The following is a 15,554-nucleotide window of genomic DNA, read 5'->3' as shown; positions in this document are numbered from 1 at the left end:
TTAATTTCTCAATTTTAAAATATATATAATATTTTAAAAAAATTATTAATTAATTTATCTATTAATTTTATCACAAATATTTTAATAATTAATTAATATAATTTTAAAAATTTTTATTTTTTAAATTTTTAAAAATTTAATAATTGGTATCTTAATATAAAAAAAGTCAAAATAATTTAAATTTTTTTATAATATCTAATCATTAAAATTAATAAAAAAATTTTAAAAAATTTTAATATATTTTTTAAAATCATAAAAGTGAGTTTTTTGATATAACGAGTGGTATTTTTTTGAAAAAAGAGACTAGACTAAGCACGAAAGGTCGGATCTCGCCATTGAAAAGACACCGGCGGGGAAGGTCTTGAAGACATGGTAATGACCGCACCTGATTAAAGACACATCGGCAGGAAAATCGATTTCTTTTTTTTGAAATTACAAATTGGAGAAATTGGTCAACAAAAATTCACTGACCAACCAACCACACAAAGACAGCTAACGCCTACAGTTAGCCAATTCCGGTCAGTCGATCACCCTCCCCAAATTTCTCTTCTCAAACCCTTCCGTCTCTGCTTCACGAACAATGAACATTTTCCTTTATGGGGGCCAAATCGCTCAATAAGAGGTCTAGCAAGAGCAAGCGATCAGCCTCCAAGCCAGACAATATCATGCCATCTGCATCTTCTCATTTCAGTTTTACGAAAGTGCCGCTGCTTGTTTTATTGGTTATGGCCTTCGCCGTTGTCGCTCTACTGGGCATTTCATCAGTCATGTGGAGCACTTTAACGTCCACTGATCATTCCCCCAAATTCTATGCAATTCAAGTGCTCAATGAGTTCCCTCACGACCCCAACTCCTTCACTCAGGTAACTCTTTTATCTCCATCTCTTTTTTGATCATAAATGGGAAATTTGGTGTCCTTGGTATTCAAATCCATTGTAATGCGGAACGTTGTAGATTTCGTCACTTTCTGGTTTCATGTTTTGATGGTAATCATCCTTAGAGCTTGATTTACTTTGATTTGGATCTCTAACTATCACATTTATGTCAGAGTCCATTGCAACTTGTTAAGCAAACTCTATTGCTTCCTTGTTCATGAATTCCATATTGTGTGTGCGTATTCCCCTTCGACGATTAACGTTAATTTGCAATTGTTTCAGGGTCTGCTTTACGCAGGAAACGATACAATATTTGAGTCAACGGGCCTCTATGGCCAGGTGGGTTTGCTTTCTCTTTGAATACATAGCATTCGGATTTCTGAACAGCATGATGTCTTTGTTTTTCTTGCATTCACATATAGTCTGGTGTATTCATTACTAAACCTTCTCGATGTGTTATTCCAGTCATCAGTTCGGAGGGTTGCTCTTCACTCTGGGGAGGTACATGTCTCTAGCATTCAGATTCTCCTGATTCCCTGAAGAATTTTGACGTGCTTTCTATTTGCAATTCATTGTTTTGATGCTTCCAATTAACGTTTGAGAAATATTTTTCTCATGGTGAAACCTTTTGCAATATCTGCTTTAAGTGATGATATATTAGTTTGAAATAAGCTATTTGTGTTCAGCCTTTATAATTGATGAATTTTATTTGTAAGCATACTACTGATTCTCTTGTATAGATGGCTGATGATCTGACTGATTGATTAGTTAATCAATTCTTATTTTGAACTTTTAAGAGTGTATGAAGCTTGATTTTAATTCAAACCTTATGTTATGTACTATGTACAGGTTGAGGTTCTTCAAGAGATGGATAGTTCTTATTTTGGGGAAGGTTTAACTCTTCTTGGTGAAAGGTTTGTGACTGAGTTGCATTTTGGTTATCCTGTTGATTCAGGAAAAATAGGTTTACACTGGCATTGTTCACATCCTTCGGGTATTCCTTGAGATTTAGCACTTCTTCAGTTGAACAAATAGTGTGATGATTGATTGCTTATATCCATATTGGTCTTAACTAGATTGCAATAAACATAATGCAAAATGATGTAGGGAAATTCCTCGTTGCTTTCTTAGATATCATTCCACACAAGCAAATAAACGAAATTGTTATTTGTTCCTCTGCTTTTCATTCTCTGAACCTAATATATGGTTAATATCTTATGTCTCATGTGACCAATTTAGTATTCCTGAGTCCCAAGTTTTGTGCTTTGCACTTGAGTTTGTAGTGAATACATACTTGTTTGGTAAGATTTACATTGTATTAGTGAATAAAAGGGTCAAACTGACACAGGAAAAGAGAAACTTGAAAAGTATAACTGATGTTGAGCATTTGTACTTTTTTCATTCATTATATATGTTTTGTTTTGACCTTTGAACAATGACATGATTTCACTTGTCTCTTTCTGCCTGGAAAATTAGTTGGATACTTCTGAAAAGTCCAAAGAACCTTATTAGAATAATGGATTGCTGTGCATGTGCAAGGACTGACTCACAGCACGCTTTGGATCCAGTTTAATTGTTTTTAGTTCCTTCAGTTGCTGGCAAATGGTTTTCTTGATTGTTGATTATTTTCATATGCAGCTGTGTGAATACTTGAAAAACTAATATGCTAATATACCAATTTTTATGTTCTTTTGTAGGCTGTTCCAAGTAACTTGGTTGACAAAAACTGGTTTCATATATGATCGAAACAATTTAAGCAAAGTTTGTGCTTTACCATTTCTGTTTCAAGTGTGTGTACATATTATATATGCTTGTATTGCTGTTATTATTCTGTCTGATTATTCTTCTCCTGTCATTATTTCTGATCCAAGTATGGCATTTCTTAGATGTTTCTTCGAAATTTCATTTTGTTTATGTACCCTTCATCCTCTTGCTAACATGGTGCAATGTTGCCTCACTCTATGGATTCTAAAAACCTTGCTTGTTTTTTTTTATATATATTCTTTTCAAATGATTTGATTTGTGTGATACGCCAATGCTGGCTTCTTACAATTGTGCTCAGCTTCCTACGCATAGAATTGCACTCTCTACCGGTTGGTAGCTTTATTACAAATTGTTACCCGTCCATTGCCATACTGTAGGCTATTATTAAGATTTTTTTTTTTTTACTTGGTTTCTTATTTTTGATTGAGGTGCACTTTTTTTTTCTTGGGGTGGCTGAAAATTTCCAGATTCCAGATGTTTAATAATTTTATTTTCATTCACTTGGTGCAGATTGAGAAATTTACTCATCAGATGCGTGATGGTTGGGGTCTGGCAACCGATGGAAAAGTTTTGTTTGGCAGTGATGGAACTTCAATGTTATATCAGCTTGACCCTCAAACATTGAAAGGTTTCTCTTATATATAAATGTTTTCTCAATTCTGCCTAAAATCCAGCTCCTTTCTTCTTTAGTATTATTTTTCTTCTTTAAGCGTTATTTTACCTTTTTTGGTGGTTTCTTCCCCATGCTATTACTTTTTTTTTCTCTTGAACGGCAGTCAAAATAAGCTTTAATATCTGTCCATACATGACTATAGTATTATCTTTCTTTACCATCTTTGAATCTGTCTATAGTTTGGTGCTACTTCCTACTTAATCTTGATGTATGGATCTTTTGTTTGTGTTAGTCTACTTAATCTTGATGTATACATCTTTTGTTTATGTTGATTATAAACCGTTTTTTCAATTAAATGTCGCTTCCTTTTTCTTGTTTTGATGCAGTAATTGCAAAACACATTGTAAAATACGAAAATCAGGAAGTACACTACCTTAATGAACTAGAATTTGTAAATGGTGAAGTTTGGGCTAATGTTTGGCAGGTATATTCTAATCTTCATCTTGTTTGGATACTTTGATGATTTTCCATTCCTAGTTGCTTCCGGCCCTCCGGGCATTTTAGTAAGGCATTGGCTACTATTTTACTTCTGCAAAGAAGTATCATATCGTAGGCAGAAACAATTTATTATTTTGAGGGATTTCTTCTGCCTAGACCAGGGCAGAACTGTGTTAGTGCTCTGGGGAGCCATCTAAAGTTTGTGTTTTGACCCACAGAGTAATTACAAAAATATTTTGCTGTTGGCCCTGCAACATTTTGGATTTTCCTCCTAACTCTATGCAATGATATATTATCCTCAGACCTGCCCTCCTTTTTTTATTCTAGTTCTCCATTGCCTGGATATCTATCTGCCGTTCTGTCTCTTATCTCTCTCTCTCTCTCTGGGCTTTCCTCCATTAGACTGACCTTGACTAAGAGAAGATTGATCCTTGGTCTTTGTTATGAAAGCCAATATAGCTGACCAACTTGTGTTTGATGTCTTTCTAAAGCTGGTTTTCTTCTTATGTAGACTGATTGCATTGCAAGAATCTCACACAAAGATGGCACTGTGGTTGGTTGGATTCTTCTTGAAAATTTAAGGTGGTGTTTTTCATTTGCTTGTTCTCTATTTTTTTTTAGCTGATATTTATCTCTAGCTATGCATGAGATCATTATTTTTTTTTGTGTGTTGCTTGAGTTTTGTAGAATGATTCTTTCTCATTTTTTTTTGTGTTTGACAGGAAGGGATTGATAGCAGCTGGGCAAAGAGTAAGCATTTATTCACAAAATAATTGTTTAGAAATGTTTTTTTAATGTAATTTATGCCATGTTTAATTTGCTGCTAGATGAGAGAATAAGACTTTTACTGCAGTTTTTAAATCCCTTTCTTCCTTTTCTGTTTGCTTTTTCAGTGGACTACAGTCAGTGGCGGAGGGAGAGGGGGGCTAACGGGGCCATAAGTACCCCTGAAATTTTACAAATTTTTAGGTGTAGTAGTATAATTTCGCACCAAATTCTATTAAAATAAAATCCACTCCTCTTAGATGTTTTTCCCATCAAATTTTCCTCACAGCAGCCCCTCTCACACCCTCTTATCGTCGTCTCTTCCATTATTTTCCGATCTACAAAATTTTCTTTTTAATCATCAAACTTTTTTTCTTAAATCTCGTACTCACAACAGAGGATATAGCTAGGGCCAAGGTTACATGGGATTATTTATGTAAATTTTCTTTAAATTTTAAATAAATAAAGGAAAAAATGCTATTAAGTTCCTAAATTTTTTAAAAAATTATTAATTTATCCTTATTTTAAAATTAATCAACTAAATTTTTATATTTTATAAAATCAAATCTTTTATTCCTTCCATTAAAAAAAAGTATGTAATTGACATACTTTGAATATTTATATATTTATACCATTTAGTTTCTTTTATCAAGATTATACAAGAACATTTTAATATAGACACGAATAATTAAATTTTTTAAAAGCTCAAGGAATCTTTCATAAATGAAACCCAACTGCCCTTCCGCTAAATACTATTTCTACAGCAGCTATCCTCATCCATACATCCTTCTTTATCCTTCTTTATGGTCTTTTTAATATAGAAAATTTACTTTTTAATCTTCACAATTTTAACTTCAAGTATTTTTTTTCTTTTTAAAATATTCATAAAGTAAGTTATTCACACATTACTTAATTTATTTTCATACACTATTTTTTATTGTTAAGAAATTATAGTTATTTTTATTTATCTTTATTATGTGATTGAAATTATATGTTAGACTATTTAAATTTTAAAAAATAAATTTAAAATTTTTAAAAAATAGTTTTATGAATAATTGTTAGATTATTTAATGAATTTCATGGACTATTTCAATTTAGGAATATAAATTTTAAAACTATATAATATGAGTTTAATAGGTAATGTTTTAGATTATTTAAATTTAAAAAATATTTAAAATACAGACAAAAATCAATTACTATTAAAAGTATATAAGAAAAAAAACCTAAAGACCCATATTTAACATTTGATGTAGACAAATTGATTCACTTGTCTTTGTTACTCATATAGATGATTTTTTTTTTCAAATAAATGAAATTAGAGGCATTGTTGACAAAATGAAATTGGACCTTCTGAGTTAAATTTTTGGATCTGCCATTGACTATAGTGATTATTTGAATAGTATTATTTCCTTCATTACTTGACATGTTTGAAACTTCCAAACATTATAGGGCATTGATGTTTTAAATGGTATTGCATGGGATAGCAATGACAACAGGATTTTCGGTAAGCTACTAGCCTTCTACTCCTATATCTCTGTCTTTATATATGGACTTCATATATATATATATATATACACACGTAGGAGGGACACAGACGCAGACGCTCCTGAAATTTGGTAACATATGATTAATGATGCCTTGATAAGACTTGTACTGAAAACAAGCTCATGTGTGATAAGAGCACTTGTACTTTCTGTATATGTTTTTGGGATATCGTTTTTATGGCCTGTCCTATTATATATGTCTGCAGTTACGGGAAAATTGTGGCCAAAGCTTTATGAAATCAAATTGCAACCAGTAAGGAAACACGTTGACAGTGGAGTCATTAAAAAGCTTTGCGTACCATAATAAACCATGCCTATGAAATCTTGACGTGCCTGACATTAATTCTGGGTAAGAAGTCTACAGTCGGAGGGGAATTTTTGACACCTTTGTTCGTGTATGATAAACTTGCACTTTTTGAAGTTAGGTTGCCATACAAGAGAGAGAATTGGATTGAAGAATGACAATCACTTGATTCTTGGGGGACTCGGTTCTTACTTGTAAGATTATTAAAATGTACAAAATTGACATGCGCTGAAGACTCCCTTAGTTGTAAGATTATTAAACACTCTCTCCCTCTCTTCCTCTCTGTTGAAATTCCAGGTGAGCATGGAAATCTACAGAAAAACTAAAGGTATTTTAGTTAAGGGGGTATTTTATTATAATTTAGATGATTTTATTGTTTTGTTAGTCGTCATGTAGAAACTGACTTAAACAGAGGGAATATATAAATTGAAAGTAATTAATGTGATATCTCTATATGAAATTAAAATTATTATATTATGTATAAATTATAAGGTCTAATGGAGGGAAGTTTGTTGGGAACCCCCCCCCCCCCCCCCCCCCCTTTTGGCTTTGGTGTTGGTGCTCCTCACTTCCCCATCGTTGGCTTTGCTGCTTCTGGTGTGATTGCGTTGTTTGTTTATCGATCTGCTGTCGGGTCTTTCTCAAGAGGAGAGGTGCTTCTTTAAGTAATCTGAATGTTCTCTTCTTGCTGTTGGACCTTACCGTAGTTGAGGGTGCAATGACATTCTCCTGTAGCTTCTTTCGTGTTTTAGGGTTTTCAACAGTGGACCTCGGAGAACCCTAAAACTGTTGTATTGTGATGATCTTGTTGTTTTATGAATATAATCTATTTAACTTTCGAAAAAAAAAATCAAATGAAAATAATAAACACTAATAATACACTAAATCGGCAACTTCATTAGGGATTCAACTTTATTACTCGACCAAAAAATCTAGTGTAAGACTAAATTTTAATATCTTAATTAAATTTGCTTTCACAGGGTCTTGAGGAAGGAGACGTTTATAGTAGATCAGTAATTTCATGTAAACAATTATATATAAAAGGAAATTAATAAAAATGAGAAATATAAATAAAAAAGTGAACACTGAAGAGAATAGTTAACAAATAGTTTTTTTTAATAAAAAAAATAAGATTGTATTCACATTAATTGATTAACCATTTAATTTTTTCATGGTACCATTGAGGTGCCATATAATTTTTCCTTAAGAGAAAGCATTAAAAGTACTGAATAAACCCTTACAAGAGTTTATAAGATCCATAACAATGCGTGAAACGTACCCATAATTCTTAACATTTTTTTATTTGTTTATCTTTATTATTTCAGTCGGCCGTTCGGAGGGTTGCTTTTCAGCGTGGGAAGGTAGAATGTCTCTAGCATTCGAATTCTCCTGAAAACTCCTCATGTGTTTTACATTTTATTCCCTAAATTTGCCTTTGTTTACAATTTAGTACAGTTTTTCAAAACTTGAAACTTCATCTTTTTTATTTCATTGACAAATTTGCTATCACTATCTACACATAATTTCAATTTATCAATCTTGCTCCCAAATAAAACATCCCATTTTGTCTAATACAATTTTTTTTTTCGTAATTTCTCAAGATTGAGTAAGCCAAATAATTTCTTATGGTATTATAATATTATCCAATAGTTTAAGGGAATTATATAAATATTAAAATTTTATTATGTACATGTAATTGGATAGGTTTTAATTTTAATTAACGTATACTACATACAATGGAATTTTCCGTATAGCTGTTGTCTTACAGAACTGGTCCATAACAACTAAAAATTTTCTTAAGCCAGCAAGCTCCCTCTCCTGTTTAAAGATTGTGAATTCTAGTATTTATCAGAGTTTGAGTTTGAAAAGGAAAAAAAAAAATATTCTGGGGGACAGCAAACTGGTCTGTTAGATTCATTTGGTGTCAAGCTACGGTGATATCTACGCCAAATCTCCCGCTACTCCCGCTGGTTAGTTGGTACGTCAAAGATTTGAACTAAAACAATCAAACTTCTTGTTGAGCTCTAATTCTTCTGTTATCTTTTTTTAATTTTCATCTCCTAAGCTTATCATCATAATCTTCTCTTCCATTTCCATGGAGCTCACATCTTAATTCATCTCTCTCTCTCTCTCTGTGTAATCATGTTGTTCCAGGAGTCTTCTGACAGAAATCTATCAAAGCATACATCATTCTTTGGCATCAGATTATGGGTTATTTTACTTGCTTTCATTCTACTCTTCACTGTTATCATTCTCATCGTTACTTTTCTCTGCATCATCTACCTTTGTCGCCAGAAATCAAAATCCTTAAAACCACCCCATTTCCGCCTACCGAATCCCATTTCTTGCAACAACTATTGGAATAGTTTCAATGCATCATCCCTGGACAAGAGGCTCTTGTCGAGCCGCATGTCAGAGTTTGAGATGAGCATTTCCACGCTAGACCGTCATAATTCGCTGGTATCACCTCTGGCTAGTGGGATGATAGCCACTCAAGGGAGTGGTAATGTTGCTGATTTGGAGTTAGATGATAGGTCCTTCTCTGTTATTTTGGATGTGCGGAAAGGAAATATGTTTGCTTTAAGGGATATTGATGTGATGACGAATGGATTTGCCGATCAGAATGTGATCGGAAATGGTGATAACGGTGTTGTATATCGTGGCATTTTGTTGGATGCTACTAGAGTAGCTGTAAAGAGACTACTCAATAAGAGGTACTCATTCTGAAATCTACAGTTTATTGTAATTTTTTTATGAAGAAAATCATGAAATTATTACAATTAATCGTATTATTGAGAAGCAAATTAATTGATCATTAGTTGCCTAGCTGAGGACTTCGTACCTGAGATGGAGGTGATAGGGCATGCCAGACATAAGAACTTAGTAAAATTGCTTGGATACTGTATAGAAGGAGATTACAGGTACAATTTCTATAGCGTTACACATAGTTTTCACTTCTATGAATTCTCAGAATTTATTTTGCATTCATTAGTTGTTTTCTGAAGCATTTGCTTGATGTTCAGAATGCTTGTGAATGAATATATGGATAACGGTAACCTGCATCAGTGGCTTCATGGTTGCCCAGAAGAAGCAAGTCCTTTAACATGGGAAATTCGGATGAATATCATCCAAGGAGTCGCAAAAGGGTGAGCTATTTGATTCTGAGTCCTGACTTTTGATTTCTACATTCAATGTAACACTTCATACTCTTCATTCCACTTCATGCTCATACAATTTGAATAGTTTGCTTATGAAGATTGGCCTACCTTCATGAGGACATCGAACCAAAGATTGTTCACGGGAATTTGAAATCTAGAAACATATTGCTTGATCACCAATGGAATCCTAAGATTTCTGATTTCGGGATTGTTAAGCTCTTTGGTCCTGATGGAAATAGCAGAGCAGGTTATCTGATGGGAACATCTGGGTAAGTTTCCGTCGTTTTCTGCGACTCTGTTATTCGTCTGCTTTAGTAATTTATAGTGTGTTCTTCCAGTTATTTATCTCTAGAAAACGCTTCTAATGGAGTTTTGGATGAGAGGGCTGATGTCTACAGCTTTGGCATACTTGTCATGGAGATAATATGTGGAAGGATTCCTGTAGATCACAATCAACCCCAGGTAAAGACTCATGGGATTAATCAAGTGCTTTATTCACAATACCCTAAAACTGAACATCAATTGCAGGTATATTTGATTGAGTGGTTGAAATCCATGGTTGCAAATCAGAAAATCATGTATGTGGCAGATCCAAAATTGGCAGAAATGCCATCTTCAAAGGACCTCAAACGCATACTTTTACTTGCTCTTCGATGTACTGATCTTAATACAAAGTATAGGCCTACAATGGGAGATGTCATCCACATGCTTGAACCACGTGACTTGCTACTGTATGATGTAAGAAGGAATTTTTATAAAGATATCTAATGGTCGACTCTGAAATTTACGTACTCTTGTTGATTTTTCTGTGAGCAGGAATATCGAATTAGGAAAGGATCCTCATCTCATCGAAGTTGCTCACAAGAGAGTCTGACTGTTGTAAAGTCAGGCAAGTGTGACTTGAATGCATACGAAAGCGAAAGCAGCTGTAATGTCTATCAGAAAATGATTTGAAGAAATTCACTGACATCAAACTTCAGAGATCACTATGGTTTGAAGATTTATATCCTTCCTGTTCTTGAACATTCATTATATAAAATTGTTGATCGTCATCTGTATACCAGATTGGAGAGTAGTCTTATAGATGGCTAAGAGTATTCTTTTTTTAATTAATTAAGACTAATCTTTTTGAAAAACTTTTAGGATATATTAATACTTCAAAATTTTTCCAAAAGAAAAAGAAATAATTTGGAAACTGCTGCTAATAATAACAAATTTAAAGGTAACTGCTGAAGAAGTATTACCTGTAGCTTTTTCAACCTTCTATATAATGTGAGATTCGATGGGGGAAAAAACATACATGTAAGGGCTGAAACTTAATGACAAGCAAAGATAAAGTTAGTTTTCAACAAAGACGAAACAAAAATCTCATAAATATAAAAATTGTATACATTCTTTTTTAAAAATTATTAAAATGAAAAAATAAAAAGAAATAAAATGAGTGTGTATTGATTTTTCTCTTTAACTCTACAGCAAGTTTCCATTAATTCTAGGGCTAAATGTTAGCAATCATACATGAATTTATCAATTGTAATAACAAAAATACATAAACTTTACTTTATAAAGTAGATGAATTTTAAAAGATTTATAATTGTCAAATTTTCAGAAAATTGCACATTTTTCTGCTTTATAGTCTGTAGCCCAGGTATTATAAGTCATATGTTTTATTAATACTAACCTAAAATTCATGTATTTTGAGTGAAATTTACTCTTAATTCTACTCTAACAGACTCTTTTTTTATAGGTAAAGTAATGTCTTTTGCTAATCAACTACTACACATATCTATCACTAGACAAATTTCTAAAGATCTTGCTTTAGATATGGAGAGATCCATTTTTCAACTCAACATGTTACGTAAGCTGAAACTTCACAACTATGATTGGTATTTTTGCTGTATAAACTCAAATATCTTTATTATTATAAAACAACATCGTCAGATTATGGATTCCCCTTCAAACAAAGTTAAACAGTTTATGGACAATGTCAAGATCAAATCATAATATTATTTTAAATAAAATTCAGCAGCTTACAGAAAATTTCCATAAAAATCTCTCTCAAGAAAACAAGATTCAAGACACTCAAATCTTGGAATTTTACATCAAGCTGTTAAAGAAAGAGTTTTGATAAAGAAGGCATAAATAACGAGGGAAGTTGAAGTTAGCTTTCAACAAAGATAAATAAAAAAAAAAAAATCACAAACACAATAAACAAAGAAATTAATTTCAAAAGAAGAAGTTCAAACAAATAAAATACATAGATAAACACTCTTGTTTTTTCCCTTTCATTTTCTCTCAACTTTCCACTTGATATAACTCTTTCTGTAGCTTACACCCTCATTCTCACTCCAGCTCAGCTGCTTCTATTTAACGGCAAAGGAAATTTTCTTGATACAGAGAAAATCCTACAGACCTTATTTCATGAAGTGACTACAAAATCTGAATGGTGATGTTACATATTTATATGTATTACTGTGCACTTTGCCATGGAAGAGTCAGAGATCCAAACCAGCAAATGAGCTTAACTGTGTAATCAGAAAAGTCTATGAGAAGCCACTTGTTTTTATATGCTAAACGTACTGAACAGCTTGATAATATAATATTAAATTAATTTGGAAAGTACCAGACCAGGTATTGAATATCAATGACCCACGATTTAAAAAGTAATAAATTCAAGAACTTTATATGATACAGCCACTTTCTTCCAATGATTAAAAGTACAAAGCTAGATATAACTTGTTACCCAATACCACACTTCATTGTCTATATTCACAATCACACTAGCTTTACGATTTGGACACACAGCTGCTTTATGGGAACACACAAAACCCTTATTCATGGGATCAACTGCAAACCTTAATCACATATTTTAGAGTAGGAAGGACGAAGCATAGCATCAATGATCACTTGTCTCCAAACAAGTACCCAACAGATGATTCTCCCCCAGGAGCTGACTGAACCTTTGTTGTTGGACGATCCTGATGAAAATAGTTTATATATCAGCAAATCTAAGACCAAGATCCAAGAAATTTAGCACACGCACTAGCTAGCTACTGCAGTCAAGTTGAAAAACTTTAACTATGCTAATCTTCACTTACAGTGAGGAAGTTGCCTGAATTCTGGCCCTGAGCTCTGTGATAATTGTTTGAGACGTTTAGTTTCTTTGAAGGATTGTCTTGGGGTGTGTTGGTGCTGTTGTCATCACCCCAGGGTGCCTTGACAACTGGTGGTGGGGCTCGAGTTTCGTTTGGCTGCTCATCTGAACCAAACAAGTAGCCAAGTGAACTTTTCCCACCGCCGTAACTTCCTCCTCGGCTCATATTTTCCTTCACAAATACTCAACTATACACAAAGCTGGATATGCTTTATATATAATCTAATATTCAAGGCTACTATTCTTTTTTTATATATAATATTTCTGTAATATTAGTCGCCAATAAGCTTTCAATCATGCCTTTTTCTTTCAATTAACAAAATAAAAACTATATTCACTTGTTAATCGCATGCTTAATGTTTAAATGCATCAATGCTCTCGTCATCCATTCGTCAACCCATGTATTTGTAGTTTTAACATTTTGTGGTAGTATTATTACATAGTTTCCTTTTTGGCAAAAGCTGATCAGGTGGCAGATAGTTACATTACAATCAAGAGCTGTTCTTTTGCCCACATCAATGAAATGGAATTCTTTTAGTTGGATTCAGATAACCTGTAAACTATTGTTTCATCTATGTTTATAGTAATTTTAACAGAAGAGAATGGCTCAGCACTTTGATTAATAATGCAATTTGCGTGTAAGTTTTAACATGCATGATAACTTGTGTATGCTCTTTGTTTTAATATATAAATAAAAATTTTAAAACTAAATAAATGATAATGATATGATCAGAACGTACGGTTTAGGAAATTGTAAACCTTAAATTGAGAGTTGGGTCGGCTGTCAGTGTCATGTGGTCTAAACAATATGCCATTAACCTTAAGAATCCACTTTCAATCATGACTGAGAAATCTGACATGACTCATACTTTGTTTTTTCCTTTTCTTGCTTTACTCCATTAATTCTTAATTAAGATCAGTATCCATTTCCACTAGTTCACCCATTGACATTGTTTATTTCTCAACCAAAATTCAATGCTCCACTCACATTTTGCAAGGAATATGCTGCAATTCACAGGATTATCATTATCACTATGACTTCAAATTCCCCTGCTTCCCCTTCCTAGATTTTGCATGAATATATTTTAATTCATAATACTTACACCAGACATGACATGAACATGAGCATCTTTTGCTGTGTTTCCGGCTTTAGCTGATTGACAGGCAAAAGCTTTCCATGATAATAGAGTTGATGTCTCCACTACTGGTTAGTTCAGCTAACCCTAAATTATTATTGAGCAAGCCAATGCAATGAATCTCTCAAATCAACGATGCATGGCTTTTCATTCTGTTTGTATTGTTAGAATGCATAAATTATGTAGTAAATACACAATATGAAAATATCAAATTAAATGTAGCTGTTTTTACCTACATCTCTTTTAGCTCCTTACAGTTGTGACGAGGTAAAATCTGCAGCTTTTTCTATAAAAATTGATAAATCTCCTGAGTTAAATGGTTTCAATCCTGATTTTTTCCAGTATTATTGGGATATTATTGGTGGGGATGTGTCTCGTTTTTGTATTGATTGCTTGCATTCAGGGTCTCTCCCCTCGAAATTGAATGAGACTGCTTTAGTTTTGATACCTAAGAAGGGTGTCCCTGAGCGAATGAGTGATTTGCGTCCTATTGCCCTCTGTAACGTGGTTTATAAGATCATGACTCAGATGATAGTTAACCGGCTTAAGTCCATCTTGCCGTCTATTGTCTCGGAAAGCCAGAGCGCTTTTATTTCTGGGCGCAGCATTCAGGACAATATAATCTTAGCTTTTGAGGCTATGCATGGCTTTAATATGTTTCATCGAAAGAAAGAGTTATCTGGGGCCCTTAAAATGGACATCAGCAAAGCCTATGATAGACTGGAGTGGGATTTCATTCGTGACATGCTCATCCGTATGGGGTTTGCGCAGCGATGAGTTGCTTTGGTGTTTTCTTGTATCTCCATTATTTGTTATTAGATTCTGCATGATGGCAGGGAAATCGGCCCTATCTAACCAACGAGGGAACTGAGGCAAGGAGATCCCTTGTTGCCTGATTTATTCATTCTTTGTGCTGAGGGGCTATCCCGCCTTCTGCAAGACAGTATAAATCGTGGCAGTCTTCATGGGTTCAGGATATCATGGGGTGGCCCGCAGATCTCCCACCTTTTTTTCGCGGACGATAGCTTGATTTTCTTCAGAGCAAATGTTCAAGAGGCGTTGGAGTTCAAGCGTATTCTTCGCATCTATGAGAACGCATCTGGACAATTGGTTAACTTTCAAAAATCATCTATTTCTTTCAGCAAGTATATTCCTGTGGCTCTTCGGGATTCTATCTGTTCAGTATTTCAGGTTGAGGAGAAGCCGGATTTGGGTAATTATTTGGAACTCCCTTCTCATGTTGGTAGTAACAAGAGGGAAGTGTTCAGTTTTGTTAAGGACCGTTTGTGGAAGCGGCTAAATTCATGAAAGCATCGTGCGATGTCCCAAGCAGGTAAAGAGGTCCTCTTGAAAACAGTCCTCCAAGCTTTGCAAAACTATGTTATGAGTTTGTTTTTACTGCCTCGGACTTTATGTGCTGATTTGCAGCGTATGATGACCCGGTATTGGTGGAGTAAGGGTGCTGATCAAAATCGTGGTATTCACTGGCTGGGTTGGCATAGAATGGCAAAGCACAGACTGGACGGCGGGTTAGGATTTAAATCGCTCCATGAGTTTAACTTAGCCATGCTTGGTAAGCAAGGTTGGAACATTATTACCAGGCCTCATTCTTTAGTGGCCCGCATTCTTAAGGCTCGTTATTTTCCGACAACGTCTTTTTTTGAACCTTCTTTGGGCCACAATCCTAGCTTTTTGTGGTGTAGTATATGGGCGAATCGAAGTCTGGTTAAAGCTGGTGCTTATTGG

General features: G+C 33.9%; 3 protein-coding genes across 6 annotated transcripts; 2 read left to right on the top strand and 1 right to left on the bottom strand.

The window, feature by feature from the left end:
• The first annotated feature begins 329 nt into the window (after window positions 1-329).
• LOC110618279 (glutaminyl-peptide cyclotransferase) lies at window positions 330-6,808 on the top strand. 3 transcript variants are annotated; one of them, XM_043957840.1, is made up of 11 exons: window positions 330-863; window positions 1,158-1,214; window positions 1,341-1,376; window positions 1,725-1,789; window positions 2,573-2,636; window positions 3,150-3,267; window positions 3,639-3,736; window positions 4,262-4,332; window positions 4,473-4,500; window positions 5,965-6,019; window positions 6,099-6,245. In XM_043957840.1, exons 1-11 carry the CDS (start codon window positions 597-599, stop codon window positions 6,140-6,142), a joined length of 903 nt encoding a protein of 300 aa, XP_043813775.1. In that variant the 5' UTR covers window positions 330-596; the 3' UTR covers window positions 6,143-6,245. The 3 variants fall into 3 exon arrangements, with proteins under 3 accessions (XP_043813775.1, XP_021617122.1, XP_021617121.1); XM_021761429.2 differs by lacking the exon at window positions 6,099-6,245 and adding an exon at window positions 6,266-6,808 and having other exon boundaries at window positions 334-863; XM_021761430.2 differs by lacking the exons at window positions 5,965-6,019; window positions 6,099-6,245 and adding an exon at window positions 4,644-5,061 and having other exon boundaries at window positions 331-863.
• A 1,327-nt stretch (window positions 6,809-8,135) lies between these two features.
• LOC110618145 (probable serine/threonine-protein kinase At1g01540) lies at window positions 8,136-10,876 on the top strand. 2 transcript variants are annotated; one of them, XM_043957388.1, is made up of 7 exons: window positions 8,136-9,077; window positions 9,183-9,284; window positions 9,387-9,509; window positions 9,620-9,790; window positions 9,920-9,983; window positions 10,050-10,259; window positions 10,338-10,876. In XM_043957388.1, the coding sequence occupies exons 1-7, from the start codon at window positions 8,506-8,508 to the stop codon at window positions 10,473-10,475; spliced, it is 1,380 nt and encodes a 459-aa protein (XP_043813323.1). In that variant the 5' UTR covers window positions 8,136-8,505; the 3' UTR covers window positions 10,476-10,876. The 2 variants fall into 2 exon arrangements, with proteins under 2 accessions (XP_043813323.1, XP_021616904.1); XM_021761212.2 differs by having other exon boundaries at window positions 9,860-9,983; window positions 10,338-10,871.
• A 1,278-nt stretch (window positions 10,877-12,154) lies between these two features.
• Window positions 12,155-12,882, bottom strand: LOC110618152 (protein SPIRAL1-like 5). The gene is made up of 2 exons (XM_021761221.2): window positions 12,617-12,882; window positions 12,155-12,496 (listed from the first exon to the last, which is right to left on the bottom strand). The coding sequence occupies exons 1-2, from the start codon at window positions 12,836-12,838 to the stop codon at window positions 12,422-12,424; spliced, it is 297 nt and encodes a 98-aa protein (XP_021616913.1). The 5' UTR covers window positions 12,839-12,882; the 3' UTR covers window positions 12,155-12,421.
• Between the last annotated feature and the right edge of the window lie 2,672 nt (window positions 12,883-15,554).

The sequence above is a fragment of the Manihot esculenta genome, chromosome 6 (assembly GCF_001659605.2).
Source record: "Manihot esculenta cultivar AM560-2 chromosome 6, M.esculenta_v8, whole genome shotgun sequence".
NCBI classification, from domain to species: domain Eukaryota; kingdom Viridiplantae; phylum Streptophyta; class Magnoliopsida; order Malpighiales; family Euphorbiaceae; genus Manihot; species Manihot esculenta.
Note: the sequence above shows the minus strand (reverse complement) of the source record. Positions and strands in the feature narration are given on the sequence as shown.

What these genes read in the sequence shown, in the direction of transcription:
- LOC110618279 (XM_021761429.2), top strand. Translation starts at nt 597, where the DNA reads ATGGGGGCCAAATCGCTCAATAAGAGGTCTAGCAAGAGCAAGCGATCA. An exon ending in ATCGAAACAATTTAAGCAAA is followed by an intron (nt 2,637 to 3,149) that starts GTTTGTGCTTTA and finishes CACTTGGTGCAG; the next exon opens with ATTGAGAAATTTACTCATCA. An exon ending in TGACCCTCAAACATTGAAAG is followed by an intron (nt 3,268 to 3,638) that starts GTTTCTCTTATA and finishes GTTTTGATGCAG; the next exon opens with TAATTGCAAAACACATTGTA.
- LOC110618145 (XM_021761212.2), top strand. Translation starts at nt 8,506, where the DNA reads ATGTTGTTCCAGGAGTCTTCTGACAGAAATCTATCAAAGCATACATCA. An exon ending in TATCTGATGGGAACATCTGG is followed by an intron (nt 9,791 to 9,859) that starts GTAAGTTTCCGT and finishes GTGTTCTTCCAG; the next exon opens with TTATTTATCTCTAGAAAACG. An exon ending in TAGATCACAATCAACCCCAG is followed by an intron (nt 9,984 to 10,049) that starts GTAAAGACTCAT and finishes CATCAATTGCAG; the next exon opens with GTATATTTGATTGAGTGGTT.
- LOC110618152 (XM_021761221.2), bottom strand. Translation starts at nt 12,838, where the DNA reads ATGAGCCGAGGAGGAAGTTACGGCGGTGGGAAAAGTTCACTTGGCTAC. An exon ending in ATTCAGGCAACTTCCTCACT is followed by an intron (nt 12,497 to 12,616) that starts GTAAGTGAAGAT and finishes TATTTTCATCAG; the next exon opens with GATCGTCCAACAACAAAGGT.